This window comes from Erigeron canadensis, chromosome 3 (assembly GCF_010389155.1).
Source record: "Erigeron canadensis isolate Cc75 chromosome 3, C_canadensis_v1, whole genome shotgun sequence".
Classification (NCBI taxonomy): Eukaryota; Viridiplantae; Streptophyta; class Magnoliopsida; order Asterales; family Asteraceae; genus Erigeron; species Erigeron canadensis.
Window position 1 is genome coordinate 912,656 of NC_057763.1, and position 16,639 is coordinate 929,294.

The 16,639-nt window shown below is 33.5% G+C and overlaps 2 protein-coding genes across 2 annotated transcripts; one reads left to right on the forward strand and one right to left on the reverse strand.

Moving 5' to 3' along the window:
* Positions 1-5,840: 5,840 nt before the first annotated feature.
* Positions 5,841-11,132, forward strand: LOC122593788 (KH domain-containing protein At5g56140). The gene is made up of 7 exons (XM_043766237.1): positions 5,841-6,239; positions 7,292-7,377; positions 8,338-8,489; positions 9,165-9,284; positions 9,371-9,487; positions 9,961-10,104; positions 10,582-11,132. Exons 1-7 carry the CDS (start codon positions 6,130-6,132, stop codon positions 10,729-10,731), a joined length of 879 nt encoding a protein of 292 aa, XP_043622172.1. The 5' UTR covers positions 5,841-6,129; the 3' UTR covers positions 10,732-11,132.
* A 360-nt stretch (positions 11,133-11,492) lies between these two features.
* On the reverse strand, positions 11,493-14,919 carry LOC122593789 (probable calcium-binding protein CML21). The gene is made up of 5 exons (XM_043766238.1): positions 14,722-14,919; positions 13,349-13,569; positions 12,819-13,021; positions 12,303-12,477; positions 11,493-11,910 (listed from the first exon to the last, which is right to left on the reverse strand). Exons 2-5 carry the CDS (start codon positions 13,545-13,547, stop codon positions 11,795-11,797), a joined length of 693 nt encoding a protein of 230 aa, XP_043622173.1. The 5' UTR covers positions 13,548-13,569; positions 14,722-14,919; the 3' UTR covers positions 11,493-11,794.
* Positions 14,920-16,639: the final 1,720 nt, after the last annotated feature.

Sequence of the window (16,639 nt, forward strand, 5' to 3'; positions counted from 1 at the left end):
AAAAAAAGTAAGGACAACATATGTGATTGATTTGAAAATTGTGAACTTATATGTCTCGGGCTTCATAAGAAACGAGCTAACAGGAACAATCAAAAGTCATTTTAAGCTTCGCAAGATTTGAACTCATATCATTATTGGATCAAAAGTCAGTCAATAGTGTTACATACCAACGTACTCAAGGATGATATCAAGATAAAATTCACAAAACATGGACGGAGGTCCCTTCCACTTCGGTGGATTTGGAAGCAGTCTCTCTACCTTTGAGTATTTGAGTAGGAGTAAGGTCTGTCTACATCATACCTCCTTCATACCCCGCTTATGTAAGGATTGGGTACCGTTATTGTTATTATACAACAAAAAAATAGGGTTAAGTGCGCCAGAATGCATTTAACTAATCATGAAAAGTTATTGTGTGCACGAACTCTAGGTCGACTTTATTGTATTCAGGAAACTTGTTCAAGAGTCTCATAGTAAACAAAAGTAACCGGGTAAGAAGTTAGTCGGTTACCACTTTCATGTTGACCCGTTGACTGCTTACGTGACATGCACACAATAACTTTTTGGGATTAGTTTATGCACACAATAAAAATAATATATATATATATGTATGTATGTATATAATAAAACAAATGTTATATATATATATATAAACAGAGATGTAACGCGTAATGCGTCCATAAACCCTTCATTCACAAAACTCGGATGCCTCTCCCCATACTTAACGAATACGATAAGACACCACCAACTATCCATAAACTTGGTGGAGCGGCACCGTCGGTGGTGATTAAAACTGATTACTGATCGAAAGTGTCGATGGCAGTGGGGATGTAATCGGAATCTGAAGAAGTAGAAGTAATGGTTGAAATAGCTTCATCGAGATTCCAATTATGAGCGGAGAGGATTTTGGTTCATAAATCGGTATCTTCCAGACCAGTGATTGCTTGGAATTGAGATAATTTATCGGTTGTGGAGTGATGTGACTAATTTATACCCATTACCCACATCGTTATTGGCCATTTTACTATATGTTTTTAGTCGTTTTTGTATGCATTTGGCGCGTTTATGGTGTTTGTTAGTGTTTACAGGTTCTAAACAGGTTACGCGTCCATTTGGTACATTTTCGGGTGATTATTGGCCAGGAAGTACGTTATATTGATGAGAGTTGATTTAAGTGGACGAGACGGCAGAGCTTAGCAAATAATCGAGACCGAAATAAGTTGGTTCTGTACAAGTTCTTGACTGCGACGCAGTGGGGAACTAGCCCACTGCGCCGTAGCCCTGATCCACGGAAATTAATGAACAAACCCCCACTGCGTCGCAGTGGGGATGGCAACAGAAGGACTGCACCGCAGTCTGTTTAAGAAGAAAAGAAGTCGTGGATTCATACTGCGCCGCAGTGGTGGTCACACAAGCCACTGCGCCGCAGTCGGCCAAAGTCAAGTCAAACAATACCCCACTGCGCCGCAGTGAGGGAAGGCAAAACTCCACTGCGCCGCAGTGAGTGCACGGGGGAATCAGACCTGCCTTGTTCCTGCATCAGATTTTGGAGGAGTATAAATAGAAAAACCCTAGGTCAAAAATGACTATCAAAAAATCTTTCTAGGAGCTGTTCTACAAGGGTTCTTCTTCCTCAAACCAAGATTATTTCTTAGGCGGATTCGTTGAAGATTCACGGGCACCCATCTAGATCGTATCTACTTATTGTCTTGCATTTTATTTTCTTCAAACAATTGGTACATCTTGTTTCTCTTCTATTTTATTCATTATTGTGAATTGATCATGGGTGGCTAACTGTCTAATCATCCACCTTGATGAAACTAGACGGATAATGTGATTGCAATATTTTTAATTCAATAGGGTTTATTTAATTATCGTTGTTCTGTGATCTTGATGATATTAATTTTTTTCATTAATTAATTTCGATATTGGTTGCATATGATTCTTCGTTGGTGGTACCAGTTGAATGTGTATGTAATTTTAATACGGTTACTTGTCTATAAGTAATTATCACTAGTTCATGGTATGATAGTGAATATCGTTTTAAGAAAAGATTAATTTTGTCAACGTGATTGATATCGGTTGGTGGTACCACGTTATTGTCACATAGGTTCAATTGATGATTTGATAGTCAATAAAACTGATTGTTAGAAGAATTGTCTCGGTTCTGGTGGTACCGGCTTGGGTAATTCGACTAGTAGTTAGGTGATTCGATAGTTTATTCACGGTTGGTGGTACCACGTGAGTAGCTTAACCTTGTCACGATTATCTTTAAATTCTAGAGAATTTGTCCTTAGTTAAACGCAATCACATTTGAAGTCGAGGAAAGTCAAGGTGGATGACTTTTAATTATACTGTCTGAACTGTTCTTTTAAATTTATGCAATCATTTTGCGAACCATTTTATTTAATTGTCAAAAGGAATTTCGAAGCAACACCCGTTTTCCAAACCATTTTACAAGCAACTAATCGTTTCACAGTCCCTGAGAACGAACTCAGACTTACCTCTTAACTATATTACAAACGATCGGGTCCACTGCCCGTGAGTGCGTAGTAGTGAGTTTTTGGGTCGTTTTAGTTATAAATTTAAAGCTCGATTTTGCACATCATGGAGCTCATGTTATTTCTATATAGGTATATATTTGTATATATATTTGATTGATTGATAATGATTGAGATTGTTAGGGTTTGAGGGAAGTGAAGTTATGGGGAAACTCTCGTTTACCGGAAAAATGATTGCCGGAAAAACATGGTGGTTGGATTTATTGACTGGAAAAGAAAGGGTAGAAAGAGTAGGGAAGGTAAGAAAGAAAGAATAATTAAGAAGATAAAAAAATAGTATTATGTGAGGTATTCGGTCCCACATAGCCATAATCCCGTTTTATGTTCACAATAAACATAATTTCAAGTTTCTTGAATACAATAAAGCCGACCTAGAATTTGTGCACACAATAACTTTTCATGATTAGTTAACTGCATTCTGACGCACTTAGCCCAAAAAAATACATGTAATTTTAAACAAAATTTTCAATTATATTTATTAGTCATTTTAAATTTTAATAAATCGTTACGTTATACTACCTGTATCCACACAGAGTTAAAGACTAATAGGTACAGTATAGCGTATTGTTTGTATATAAAAGCATCCCCAATAGTAAAAAGCTATTAATAGCTTTTTTTGTTTATCACACTATTATTAAAAGAATATAATTTTCAAAGCTACATTGAGTGTGTAAGAAAAAAAAGTTTTTGCTTTAATAGGTTGAAGAATATCAATGTTTTGAAAAAAGTCATTCATCCTAGTGGTAAAAAACCTTTTCAATAGCTTTTTTGTATAAAAAAGAAAAATGCTAAATGCAACCCTATGAGTTGTATTTAACGTGCATAAAAAACTTGGACCTTTTATATTAAAAGCACACCCCTGAATTTTATGATAAATATACAAATAATTTATGCACCTTAAATACAAACCCCTAAAAAAAAATTATTCATCAACCTACCATTGTGGATGCCCCTAATTGTCCATTATTAGCTTATGAAAACAAAGATGCATGTCAAAATATAGATAATGCATGGCTTTAAAATCTTTATCAACTATCATAATGAAATTGGTTTAAATCGTAAAATCAAAAATTAACTTTTTTTAGTTCCTATTAAACCTTGTAATTTAAGCAAAGTAGATCCATTATCATATCTCCCTAACCATAGAACATTTACACATCACCATTTATCTCATTTTAATTATTATCATTAATTATCTTTCCAATCAATGTGATATTTCATTAGAAACATTAGATAAAATACATAATATCTCATACCATTATGGAGTATCAATCACATTTCCAAATATGCTTATTGATTGATATAAAAAGAAGATATAAAAAGAAATGGTTATAGTGGACTAGTGAATTTCTGGTGGGACGGGCTAAAGAAAACAAGGGCCTACTGCTTACAATCAATCAATCAGCCAAAACAACATAATAATGAAGCATGCCCAACTACATATATACGCTATAAATAAAAATATAAAAGTGTATAGGGTTCATCTTCACATTTTCACAATTTATTTTGTCTTTTTGGGTTCATATTCACATTCATATGGCTCGTTTTTTCCTTACAAAAGTTTGGAAGTAATAATACATCCAAAGCCTACATGCCTACAAGGCAACAAACTACGCTAACATCTAAATTTCACATTCAAATTCCTACGAGCTACACCTAAACCACCTTCTAGTGACCCAAACCTCTTTACAGGAGTTTTCAGATTCAAATCTCATTAGACTAATATCCAAAACGTTATGAGATATAAACATCTAAGTCAAGAAAGAACCCATCTTCTCTCATTAACTTGAATAAAAGAAAGTCCTTATCATCTAATTATCTATGTAAGTTGTAAATAAATGAATCATACAAACACAAATACAAACATAGTTTCACGGGCGGAGAAAATGGCGTTAGGTTAGTTATCTAAAGTAAGTAAGTAAAAACTCAATGTCGACTCTCACAAGTTTATGTCTCAATATCTCAACAGTGTATGAGGGAGATTGAGATTTAGACACTCTTATCTCTACTTAGGGGTTGCTTTCAGGTTTCATCCAATTGATGAAAAATGACCTTCGGCCTTTCAATATGATGAAGATTAAATCTTTGATTTTTGTCTCTAGATGCAAAAATATAAATAACTTAATCAACCATGCTACTTTAGTTTGTTTATCTCTATTATATTTATTAAATATAATATATATATACATTAGATATTTTTAACTAAACAAAAAAACAAAGTATTTATATTTTTATATATCGCTTAAAATTTTGAAATGTGAAATTACTTAAAAGTTTCATATATAACTAGACCTCATATGAGGTTGCGATTACCACAAATAAAGAATATCGAATCATCAGACATCATTTAGAAGAAAAAAAAATATGTATTTAAGCTCATAATCAGTGGCGGAACCAGAATCAAAAGTCATCCGTTGCACAATTTTTTTCACTAGCCTTGTATCGACATAAAGTAACGATAACAACGATAAACACTAAATTGTTACAGTTTTTGGCATTTTAAAAAAAGATTTTTGGTTATTTTTATTGAATTGTAAGAATTTTTGGTACTTTTAGTAGTTTTTCTTTATCATTTAATTGTACAGATACATCTTTATAAGTTTTATTGATAAAAAAATGTTTCAAAAGTTTAAAGTTAATTACCTTGACCGGTATCCCGTATTTATTTGACCTGTAGCATAAATAAAAAGAAAAGTATTTTTAAAAAAAATTTGAACTACATGAATTTAGCTGACCCGTACCCCGGACTATCCCTAATATCTATGTAGTTCCGCCCATGCTCATAATATCATATATTCTGCTAAATGCCAATACAATAATATTCTCAGTGGTATTTTAGTCCTCCCATATGGGTCTTTGGCCTGAGGAGGTCCAGGTTTTAACACTGAAGGGAACAAAGTTTACTACCTATTAATCACCGTGTCATTTGATGGATCAATAGGAATTTCCCCCTTTAGTGGTACCCTCTAAATTCTAATAGCATCCTGCCCGAAAAATGTACATGTGGAAAAATTATAAAACGATGACATGTGAAAAAATTAGGGAACAAAATTTTGAAGAGAATTAGTAGAATATACATGTCAAATTATTAAAATTTTAAGTTTATTTTTAAGCATATGAATTACATTGATTAATCATTTTTCAAATACAAATAGCTACAAGTTTATAAAACATACACATTTAAATTACGTAATAGTAGTAAAGTACCACATAATATATGGTGCAGTCTGTATCTATAGATAGATATATGTGTGAGGGAGTGAGTGAGTGAGTTGTTGTTGTTATTGTCACTGTATGTATAGATGTGTGTGTGAGTGTACGATTGGACCTTCCCTCATCTCATCAATCAATTTTCCATTTCCAATTCTTTTGCAATATTATTTAATTAATGCTACTCGTATAATAATAATAATAATAATACGTTGCTGTTGTTGTTCACATTCACATATTCCGTCTTCCCTTCCACCGACGCTATCTGTAATCTGTATCTATCATAACAGAGTGTGAATTATAATATTTAATTATTAATACTAATATTTGTTAATTGGATCGGTGATCTGATCTAAAAACGATGTCGTCCGGTAGATATATGGCTTACTCTCCCTCGCCGTCAGCTCCTCACTCTCCTCATATCTCCGGTCTTCGTTCCGCTGCCACCGTCATCGCCGCCGAACAAGAGAAGTATATATATATATATATTTCCTTATATATATTATATATATATACACTTAACTTCTCTTCTCTTTTTATACATATAGATAGATTGATAATAGATGTGTGTATACTTATATATAGATAGAATATATATATATATATATATATATATATATATATATATATATATATCTGTTCTGTTTAATCTGAATTATAATATCAATCATGTAGTTGTATATCTGTAAATCGGATCTAACTGACAGTCGAATTACACGAATTAAAGAAGTAATGAATGTTAAAGTTTGCGTGAAAACGTATATATTGTGTTATTTGTATGGACACACAGGGTTAAGTTAAGTTCTTTCAATATTCTGTTTTTTTCATTAACCGTGATAACTTTTAAATTACATGTAGACATGTAGTTAAGTTCGTTCAAATGTGAGAAGTAAGTTCCGAATTCTAAATGATTTCATTAGAGGAATTTACAAGAATTAAATAGGCTTTTTATACGCATGTAATTGAATCTGTTCATATGCGAAACATATAGTTGAATGACATGTTTTTAACTATTTTTTATACTTGTTTGATCATCTGTCGCTTTTTTACATGTGAATGGACTTAATCACATGTGATATAACTCGTGATCTTAATGTATTTATGTTCTTATAAAAAAAAGGGGGGGGCTCTCATATGAACCTTTCACTATAGACACACACATATATGTGTGCGTGTGTATGCATGTTCAAACGAGAACCCAAATTTACATGTTAAACCGTAGATACAAATAAAACCAACTAATGTTGGAAAACCTTATCTAGACTTGTTCATACGTGAATGGTCTAGACTATTCACAGGTGAGTAGCGTTTTAACATGTTTTCTACTGATTTTTATTCGCCATTTAATTCTCGGCATATTTTTACGTATGAAAGGAACTGTATATGTGGTTCTGCAATTGAACACTCCTGAAGTGTATTAAATTTGTATTAGTTTATAGAGTATATAATAATGATAATGATAATAATGCTGTAGTATTATTCATAGTATCTAACTGTGGTGTATTTTATATATATGTTGACAGGTATCTTTCAGAGTTACTATCTGAACGCAACAAACTTAGTCCGTTTGTGCCTGTGCTTCCACAATGTTATCGTTTGGTGAATCAGGGTGAGTTTGTTAGGCTTATTTTTATTGATTTAATAGCATCTTATTTTGTTCTGCTTCCGTTTTTTTACCAGTGGTAACTAGATTGATTTTTGAATAGGCACTTTTAGGCTTTTAGTCATTGTGTTAGGTCGGTAAGTCTATTGTTAGTTGTTTGAAGCTCAAGTGGGAGTGGAAGCATGATGCGTACTAACTAATGTGGTTCCAAAGGTATGAGTGCAAAGTCTGATCGACTAAGCCTGTTTTGATGAAAAGAGTGTGGACTTGTTCATCAGAGTGGCTTTTTTTTCTTTCTTTCGATAATTAGTCAGCTGAGGCATCTGTCATGACTCATACTATGACTATATGAGCGAGGCAAATTAGAGTTTTAAGTAGATATAAATGATCATGTTCCTGTAATCAAGTTGCACCTTCTAACATGCCGTCTTCATCTTTATGTGGGATAATTAACAATACATTAAGCATATAGGTACATGTCTCCCTGAAACGTCTTCTTAATAACATTTGGTAGTAGAGTTAGTATGTGACACTTGCATTGTTCTTTTTACCATTCATGGAAGATTTTGAAGTATGCTCCTGTATAACACATTGTCCTGCATCCGGGAGTGACTAATTTGGTTTGTCGACGACAAGTCAAAGGAGTTGCAAGATTCTTTCCAGTGGTTTGAAAAATTATAAAACTAGATATCTTGTATAAGGTGACCCTTCTGGATTAATCAGCTGTTAATTTAGTCACTCACTTTTCTTTTCAGTACCCGTCTGTTTAACTTTATGAAGCTTTAAATTTTTTTCTCCAGGTGAAATAGTTTGTTAAAGGTTGTTGGTTTGACAGGGGACGCATTGCTATTGAACTGACCCGTCAAACCACCAGTGTCATGTGTTGGTTTTTGTGGTGACTGCTAACAACTACTTTATTAACTGCTAACTGGTACATGTTCTTGAAAATTGACCTTTTTGGAGCAGAAATATTGCGTGTAACCACACTGTTGGGGAACACATCAGTTTTAGATCAAAGTGGGCTTGAACATGCTAGCCCCCTGGCTTCAGGAGGGATGTTTTCAAATGGAGGAGCTAACATGAACATGAACAGATGGTCTTCACCAATTCAATCAGAAGTACGAATTACTAACTATTAACATAACCTTTACTTACTCTAATTTCTTACTGCTTTTAGAAGCATTCCTGACAATAATACTCTTAGTTTTCATGCTAACTGCATTGACTTGTTTGACTTCTTGCTTCAAATCTTACATATATCATGACAGGTGTATGCAGCTAACACCATCCAGGTTGACTTATAAGTATAATGTAACCAGTAACCACAGTTAGATAGTTAACCCATCCTTCTGACCCATGATGCACCTACATGTATTTTTTTGGTAGTTTCTTCCATTGGTTACAGATCGCGTTACATGTATGTCATGGAGGAGACCTAAGAACCTTGAAACCTTTGATTACTATCGGTTTCTGATTCCATCAAGCTTTTAGATTTACTGCTCAAAGAGCTACTGTGGATGCTTTTAGCGGTCAAAACAGTCAGCATGAAGTTATATGAGCCTTGCTGAACATTGGTTTGCAACCGTACATTAATTGCTTAATATGCAACGTTCTGCTTAATACAGAGCATATTTCTGTCTCTCTTATCTGTTAAATTAAGAATTGTAATCCTTTTTTGACATGCGATCAAGACACATCTGTGTGACTGTCCACTACAGTAGTGAAATGAAATCACAAAAGACACCTTTTTATTCGGTTTATTTTTTAAGGATATTTAGAATTCTTTTGTGCAGATGTCAGCTTTATTGCAGCCCTCATCTGCACAGAGCTGGATTGGTTCCCAGGGCAGTTCATCTGGTCTTGTTGTAAAGAAGACAATCAGGGTTGATATCCCTGTGGCCAGTTATCCTAATGTAAGTTTACTTATTCTTTCACTCAGCCAATACATCTTGAATCCCCATCAATCCATGTATTTTGATTGATCTTGCTGAACATGCAGTTCAATTTTGTTGGGCGTCTCCTTGGGCCCCGAGGGAACTCTCTTAAGCGAGTGGAAGCAAGTACCGACTGTCGTGTCCTCATCAGAGGACGTGGAAGCATCAAGGATCCAGTAAAGGTAAATGGGTGGTCGGATAATATGTCAACACAGTTAATTTTGTTTGGGACATAACAGCTGGGTTGGGTTGACCATAAACACCTTATTTCCCAAAACTTGATACTTCTTTTTTAATAATGACCAAGTGAATGATTATTGAAACTACATTATATTATAACTAAAACAATTTCATTCTTGAATATAATGATTTAAGATATATGCACTGTGAGTACACCTTAGCTAACCCATTTTTTTTAGCTGGTATATTTTGTATTGCGTGGTTGACCCGTTAGAAATGTTACATAACCTGAATTGAACCTTTCTATCAATATATGGGTCAGAACTCCCAGTTCTATCTGTTAGAGTTGTGATGTAGAATAGGTTAGTTGCTTATGGAGAATCTTGAACAGTTTCCATTTGAGGTTTCATCTTCGATCATTTCTAAGATACAGGCTTGCATAATTCTTATACTTTTAATATTTTGCTTTGTGTAGGAAGATATGATGAGAGGAAAACCAGGGTTTGAACACCTAAACGAACCTCTACACATACTAGTTGAAGCAGAATTACCTGTTGATATAATAGATGCTCGTTTGATGCAAGCTCGTGAAATACTGGAAGATCTGCTTAGACCTGTGGTATTAACTTCATTCTCAATGCTTTTATAGAGGTGGCAAAAGGGGCTGGTTGGGTAGTTTGGGTAACGGATTATTACAGGTGTGGTCATCTCTGGTAGTTTTTGTTATGGGTTGAAGCAGGCGCACCAACCTGAAACACTTCCTATCCTTGTATATAATTATATAATTTTAATAAATAATCGCAAAATTTATTTATTTTTTAAGAAAAAAAATAGAAGAAAGAAACAAGAACTGTATTGTTGCATTTGTGATATAGGTGATTTACACGGTTGTGAACACAAAATATATTCTTAGGTGACTACTGGCTCATTTCTTTCCGTTTCCTTGGGAAAATCTCCTATGACCTGTTAGAATTAAAATCTAACCCGAAGTAACCCCTTATCAAATAACCGAGTTGAAATTCTCTCTCCTCTGCCTTTCTACTGTCACATTATTGTGTCCTTAGTTTAATTCAAGGATGAATGGTTTTATGTACAGGATGAAACTCATGATTTCTATAAGAAACAGCAGCTACGTGAACTTGCAATGCTAAATGGTACACTTCGTGAGGATACCTCTCAAATGTCGGGTTCAGTCTCACCCTTCAACAATAACCTCGGAATGAAGAGAGCAAAGACCAGAGGGTAATAAATAAGAATCAAATCATTACTAGTGGGCTTTCTGAGCTTGCATATTTTAGTATATGCATTGCCACAAAAGGCATCTGTGTTGCTGCCTCCAACTGCCATCGGGGCACTGGATACTATTTGCATCCTGTTCTAACGTGTTTATATGATATGAGATGTATGTCTTTTCTATTTGGAGTAGACGGTTTGTTCTTGTGAGTAAAATTGTAGTGAAAAGACCTTAAATTGAGGTAATATCGTAGTATGGGATGTGCATGCCCTCTGTGTTCATTAGATGTGTGTGAGTTTGTTTGAGAGCTTGTCAAGAGAGTTTTGGAATGGGAGTTATATGTGAGAATTCATACATGTTAGTAGTTTTGTAATTGTAGGCAACTTTTATGCCCTATTGCTTGAGTTTTCAGATTCTTTGCGTTGATGTAAATTTAGTACGGTTTGACTAATTGGTTAAACCTCACTATTTGGGGAAACCTCAGAATTTAACCTCACATGGTTCAGCAAAAAAGCCAAACCTCAAATTTCGGCTGACCTTGGCAATCAGTAATATTCAACACTAAATACCCAATTCAGCAGAACTGATCTTGTGTTTTACATTACAAAAGAATAGGCATTCAGGATTAAAGACGACGGAATGGCAGGGGGCTCCGAGTGCCAGATTTAACTGTAGAACAACATATATCAGATCGCCCAGCCTTCTGAAAAGAGAGAAACTTCACTTCAGATTTACTCTTTTGTGAGTGTTGGGTGGTATTCCGAACAGCCTAGTTCAAGCAAAATATTCTAGCAGAACAATGTACAAAAACGTCAGATTACAAATATTACATTACAACAATCAAAATATGTTACTGATAGATAAAGGCAACAAGTTCCACGTTCAAAGCTATTTACTTGTACAAGCAAAAGAAAACACAAAAATCGAGCTTGTTTCCCCCTTGATGGCTCAGCCATCAATATAGGGTGTGCGCGTGAAATTTCCACAGGTTGTTCCAAGGCTTGATATTCTCGCTTCTCACATTCCCAAACTGCTCGGTGCAAGATAGCAAGACACCATGCTTTGTTATCATTTTTTACTCATTTTCAGCCTCTTCTTCATCCTCCGCATCCTCAATTCCAACCCACTTTGTGAAGGCAAAAAGGAACTCTTTGAAGTTCACCATTCCATTTTTATCCCAATCCATCTCTTCTGCAAACACACAACAGCCAAATTTAGCGCCTTTTACAAGGATCCTGTATTCTGGAGGAGACATTTTTACCCATTTATAAATGGTTGATTTGGTTTATATTTGATCTCATGCAATTTGGGTAGAGATAGCCAAAAGGTAAATGGGTCGGAAGTCACTCAAAATGTACTTTCAATACAACATTCTAAATCATTTTTAATAGCAAATATATTCCATTACTGTAATTGTAAAGCAATATATACAGATTAATTTTCATAGATGGACAAAACTAAGTTTTGTGGGTTAGTTCAACCCGATATGACCCATTTTACAAAGTACTAAACAAATACCAAAGCCATATCCACCCATTTTGCCATCACTAAGCTACAATAAGCAACAAAACAGGAATACATACCGAATCTCCTCATGGCAATGCGGCCAGAAGATCGCTCTCCAGTAGTGGTCTCATTTATTGCACCAACCATCTCACTCCTGCTAACATAACCATCCTTGTTTTTGTCCAAGAACACAAATGAGTCAACCAAAGTCTCAAAAGTCGCTTCTATATTTGGGATTCCCATTCGTGAATTCTATCAGCATTAAGAATGTAACATGATGAAACCCAAAAACTAGACTCGACAATTTGGACCCATTTACTTGCAAAAGTGTATTCTAATGCGTAAAACATTAAAACTCCAATATTATTATTGAAAGTTACATGTTTTTTAATCATATTCGACACATTAACTATTTAAAGATTAATAATAATTTTGGACAAGTATTTCAGAATTCAGCTTATCCCTGACTCATCACTCATACCAGTTACCCATTTTGTGTTGTTACCATTCCACCTATTATTCTACCAGTAACAGAAAACCACAAAGCACGAGTAAATGATTGACCACATTTGTATGGGGTTGGTAAAGGATACAGAATGGAGAGAAACGGCATCTTTCTTCAGAAGATAAACGAGACATAGAAGCACAATGAACTCCTTAAAATTTATTCCCATATCATCATTTATATCACATTCCCGAAAAACATCGTTAATTTCTTCATCAGTAAAATCTATTTCCAGCTTACGGAAGCAATGATTCAGCTCTTTGGGATCAATTGTACCACTTTTATCTTCATCTATACTCGCAAAGGAAGAGCACAAAGTTTAACAAAAGAACAATTAAATAAACGATTTGTTCAGAAAGCAATATGACTTGAAAAATGAGAACTAATTTGAATTTGGTTAGAGCTAAAGATAGGTAGGTAAGTTTACAAGTATCTCAATTATCAGTTTTCCTACTACGACTTCACGCTTCTGTGAAACTATTTATTTTAATCACTTTGACCAAAAGCTAAAAATGTTTATATGCACATCTAAACATACCCGCATGCAATAGAAACCAGAAAACATGAGATACGAATAAATTTTCTCTCAGATTATTCACAAAATACTCATGTACTTACCAAATTCTTCAAAGATAGCTTTGCACTTTCTGAGACCTGTGTCAATTTTTGGGAATTTAAGGATTATGGTATTGAATGATTTCATGGACGTCCCTTTAGATTCTCTCTTACGCATTGTCTCCAAAATTTTGGCCTCAAGCTTTGTTGTAGGTACCGAAGTCATAGGTGTTTCATCGCTCTTAGTCAGCCTACCACCCATTGTCAAGTCGTAGTGTGGAGGCCTAATCATGTACGTTAAATCAAACATATATAATCACGGATAACAGTGCAAAAAAATAAAAGTAAAACATTACGACTTTGACTTTTAACAATACTAACAATTTGGGATCGTTTGGCAACACATGATTATAGTTTTTGTTTGCTGATTATATTCGGAGAAGTATATATGTCCCTAGAAAACTGAATACTTGCTACTTCGGCAAATAAAAACATTAACTAACTGAGCAATTGTCTTTAAAACTAAGCACCTTGTTGGATTATAAAATGATTAAATACAAACCCGATCCAGATACCCCGATTCTTATTTGGCTCTATCAACGGGTCAAGCCAAATTACACTCGCCCATACCAGATGCATGTTCCTAAATTCAAACTGCAGTTGCAAAAGATCAAAGCTTTACAGAATCTCGGGTCTTATGAAATACAAACTACAAAGATAGCTAATCTAGCGAGTCATAAATCTCCAAACTAACCTACAGCTGTCTGATTTGCATCATAAACTCCATTTTAACAAATCTTGTAAATATGAATTATTTTCTCAGAAGATGATATGAATGTCATTTTTCTTTGCAACCACAACCGATCCCACCACATGCCTATCTCGTGAGATAAACATGAAACTAACAGAACGGCCCGCTAAGATGGTGGGGTCCCACTAACCAACCCATCCTCATTAAGAAAAATTTTCTAATACCTCGTTCGCTTAGCAAGCGACAAACCTCGGCTATTTTCAAATACATAAACATCTAATCACCTACCTTATATTCCTATGCTCAAAATGAAGTTGGCAAATTTTAAAGATATTAATTAGTAGGTCCACTATAACCTTTGCTTAAAAGCAACTAAACATTTAATTCTATGATCCAACTTTTCTTATTCAAATATTGACTTGATACTAATCCAAAAAGTATAAATATATAATCCTATTACAATACAACAACAGCGATAAATAACAAAATCCTATCACAATAAAATCTTGAAAAACAATACCTAATAAACCTAATCATCTAAAGTACCAAAATAATCTATTCACATAAATAACAAAATCAAACCACAACTATAATCAATATTGTTTTAGTTATAAAAGAAAACTACTAACATATAACCAGATTTTATATATAAAAAAAAAGTAACAAGAATGTAAAAAGTTCTCACCAAAAATGATAATGAAATCTTGAAGTGAAGTAAACAAGACCCGCAAATGAAGAAAGATGAATGAAGGAATGGATCTAAGTTTGGATTTTTATAAGTGATATATATTAATTTTGAATTTAAAGAAGATGAAATGAAGTGGAGAGCTTGTGATAAAAAAATTGTCAACCTTTGTGTGTAAGTGACTACGTGTGTGCTATGTTTTTTTTTGTTATTATATTAAAAAACATGATCATGTGTTAGATTTTGTATGTTTTTTTTTATTGGTTCGAAAAAGGTGGGTGAGATTTAAAAGAATCGAATATACGGACCTCCGGCTTTTGTTGAGTGTTGCTGGCCAAGTATATGTTAAAAGCATATACAAGTTAACATTGCCGACTTATGGTTATGTCCATGATAACTATGATGTATCTAAGATTTTATAGACCTTAACTCGATAGACCTGAGGCAAATAACTCGTAAGAGAGTTATTTTTGTCATGTGAGTTTTTAGTTTTATCATGATTGTGAAAAGGTAATCTTTTCTGATCATAATGAAAATATCAATAATAGAAGTTATTTAGTGAGTTGTGACTTGTGAGTTGTATTTTGTTAGTAGAAACATTTGTTTTTCTTTTACAACAAAGGTTAAAACTCTTAAAAAAATTTACCACTACAAATATAGAAAGTAAAATTTGAAATCTGATTGAATACATTACAGTCAAAGACTTTACTAATAAGTCACTAACTTCATTGACAAATTTTGGGTTTTTTTTATAAGAACTCTTGGTTCATTAGCTAAAATCACATTCCAAACACAATGAATAAGTTTCATCAAATTCCAAACAAGTTTCATATCTTGAAACTCATGAGCGATGAAACTATGGACGAAGTGGCATCCAATGAAGTTACGCTCTTCAGATTCGAGGGACCTCGATAGCAACTTCGTATTCACCTTCAAATTTTGGTTGATAGTCAGGTGGTTGTTGTGTTTGATACTAGTAGAAATTTTTGTTGATATTGAAATTTTCACAGGGTAAGAGGACATACTGATTTGATAATAAAATGGTTGTAACCATGGATTGACAGCAAAATGGGCAAAATTGTCTTAGAGCCTGGTAAGGCATTGCTTTGTTTAGGATTTGCTAAAAAACTAGCGGGTGACGGCATAGAAATATTGAGTAAATTTTGGAACATATTCCGAGTCTGCAATAATTTAAATTGACTCTTATGTTTAGGGAGTTTGGAAACATCTCCTTAAAGTTTGAAAGAATTGTATTTAGTGAAAGTATTGCTTTAGAAATATTGAGAAGTGTGAAAAACAAATATACGAATGTGTGTATTTATACATGTAAAAAGATTTATAATAAAAATCTTAAATAATACGCGAACTTAGAAGAAGAAAAAAAAAATTTTAAAAATAAAAAAATACAACCTCTAAAATCATGTTCCGTGTATAAGATTAATTAAAATATAAAACTAAGTTGAACATAAGAAAATTAAAATATGCTTTCACTTTTGAGATTTAGATTTATGATTTTTAACATAATATAATCAAATTAAATATATTTATTTATATGATATGATATCTAATCAATATGTTTCTAACTATTATTAATTAAAGTTTAATATTATTATTCGTTTATATAAAAATAAGAGCCTTAGCTAAATATTCAACATAAATACTAAGATAATGTAATTGCATGTATAGATCCCAACGAATTCTTTTTTTACGGTTATTGCACGATACATGCGTTCAATCTATACATCATATAGAAATTAGTACTAATCACATATTATCGAAAAGTGTAATATTTAATATGGGAGTGTAGAGATAAAGAAGTAGTATAAATTAAAACATTAACAATGAAATTAGAGGGTGTTCGTGCAATGATGCGATGGCGACGATAACATTAGCGTTGTGATTATTAACGTAAAATTAA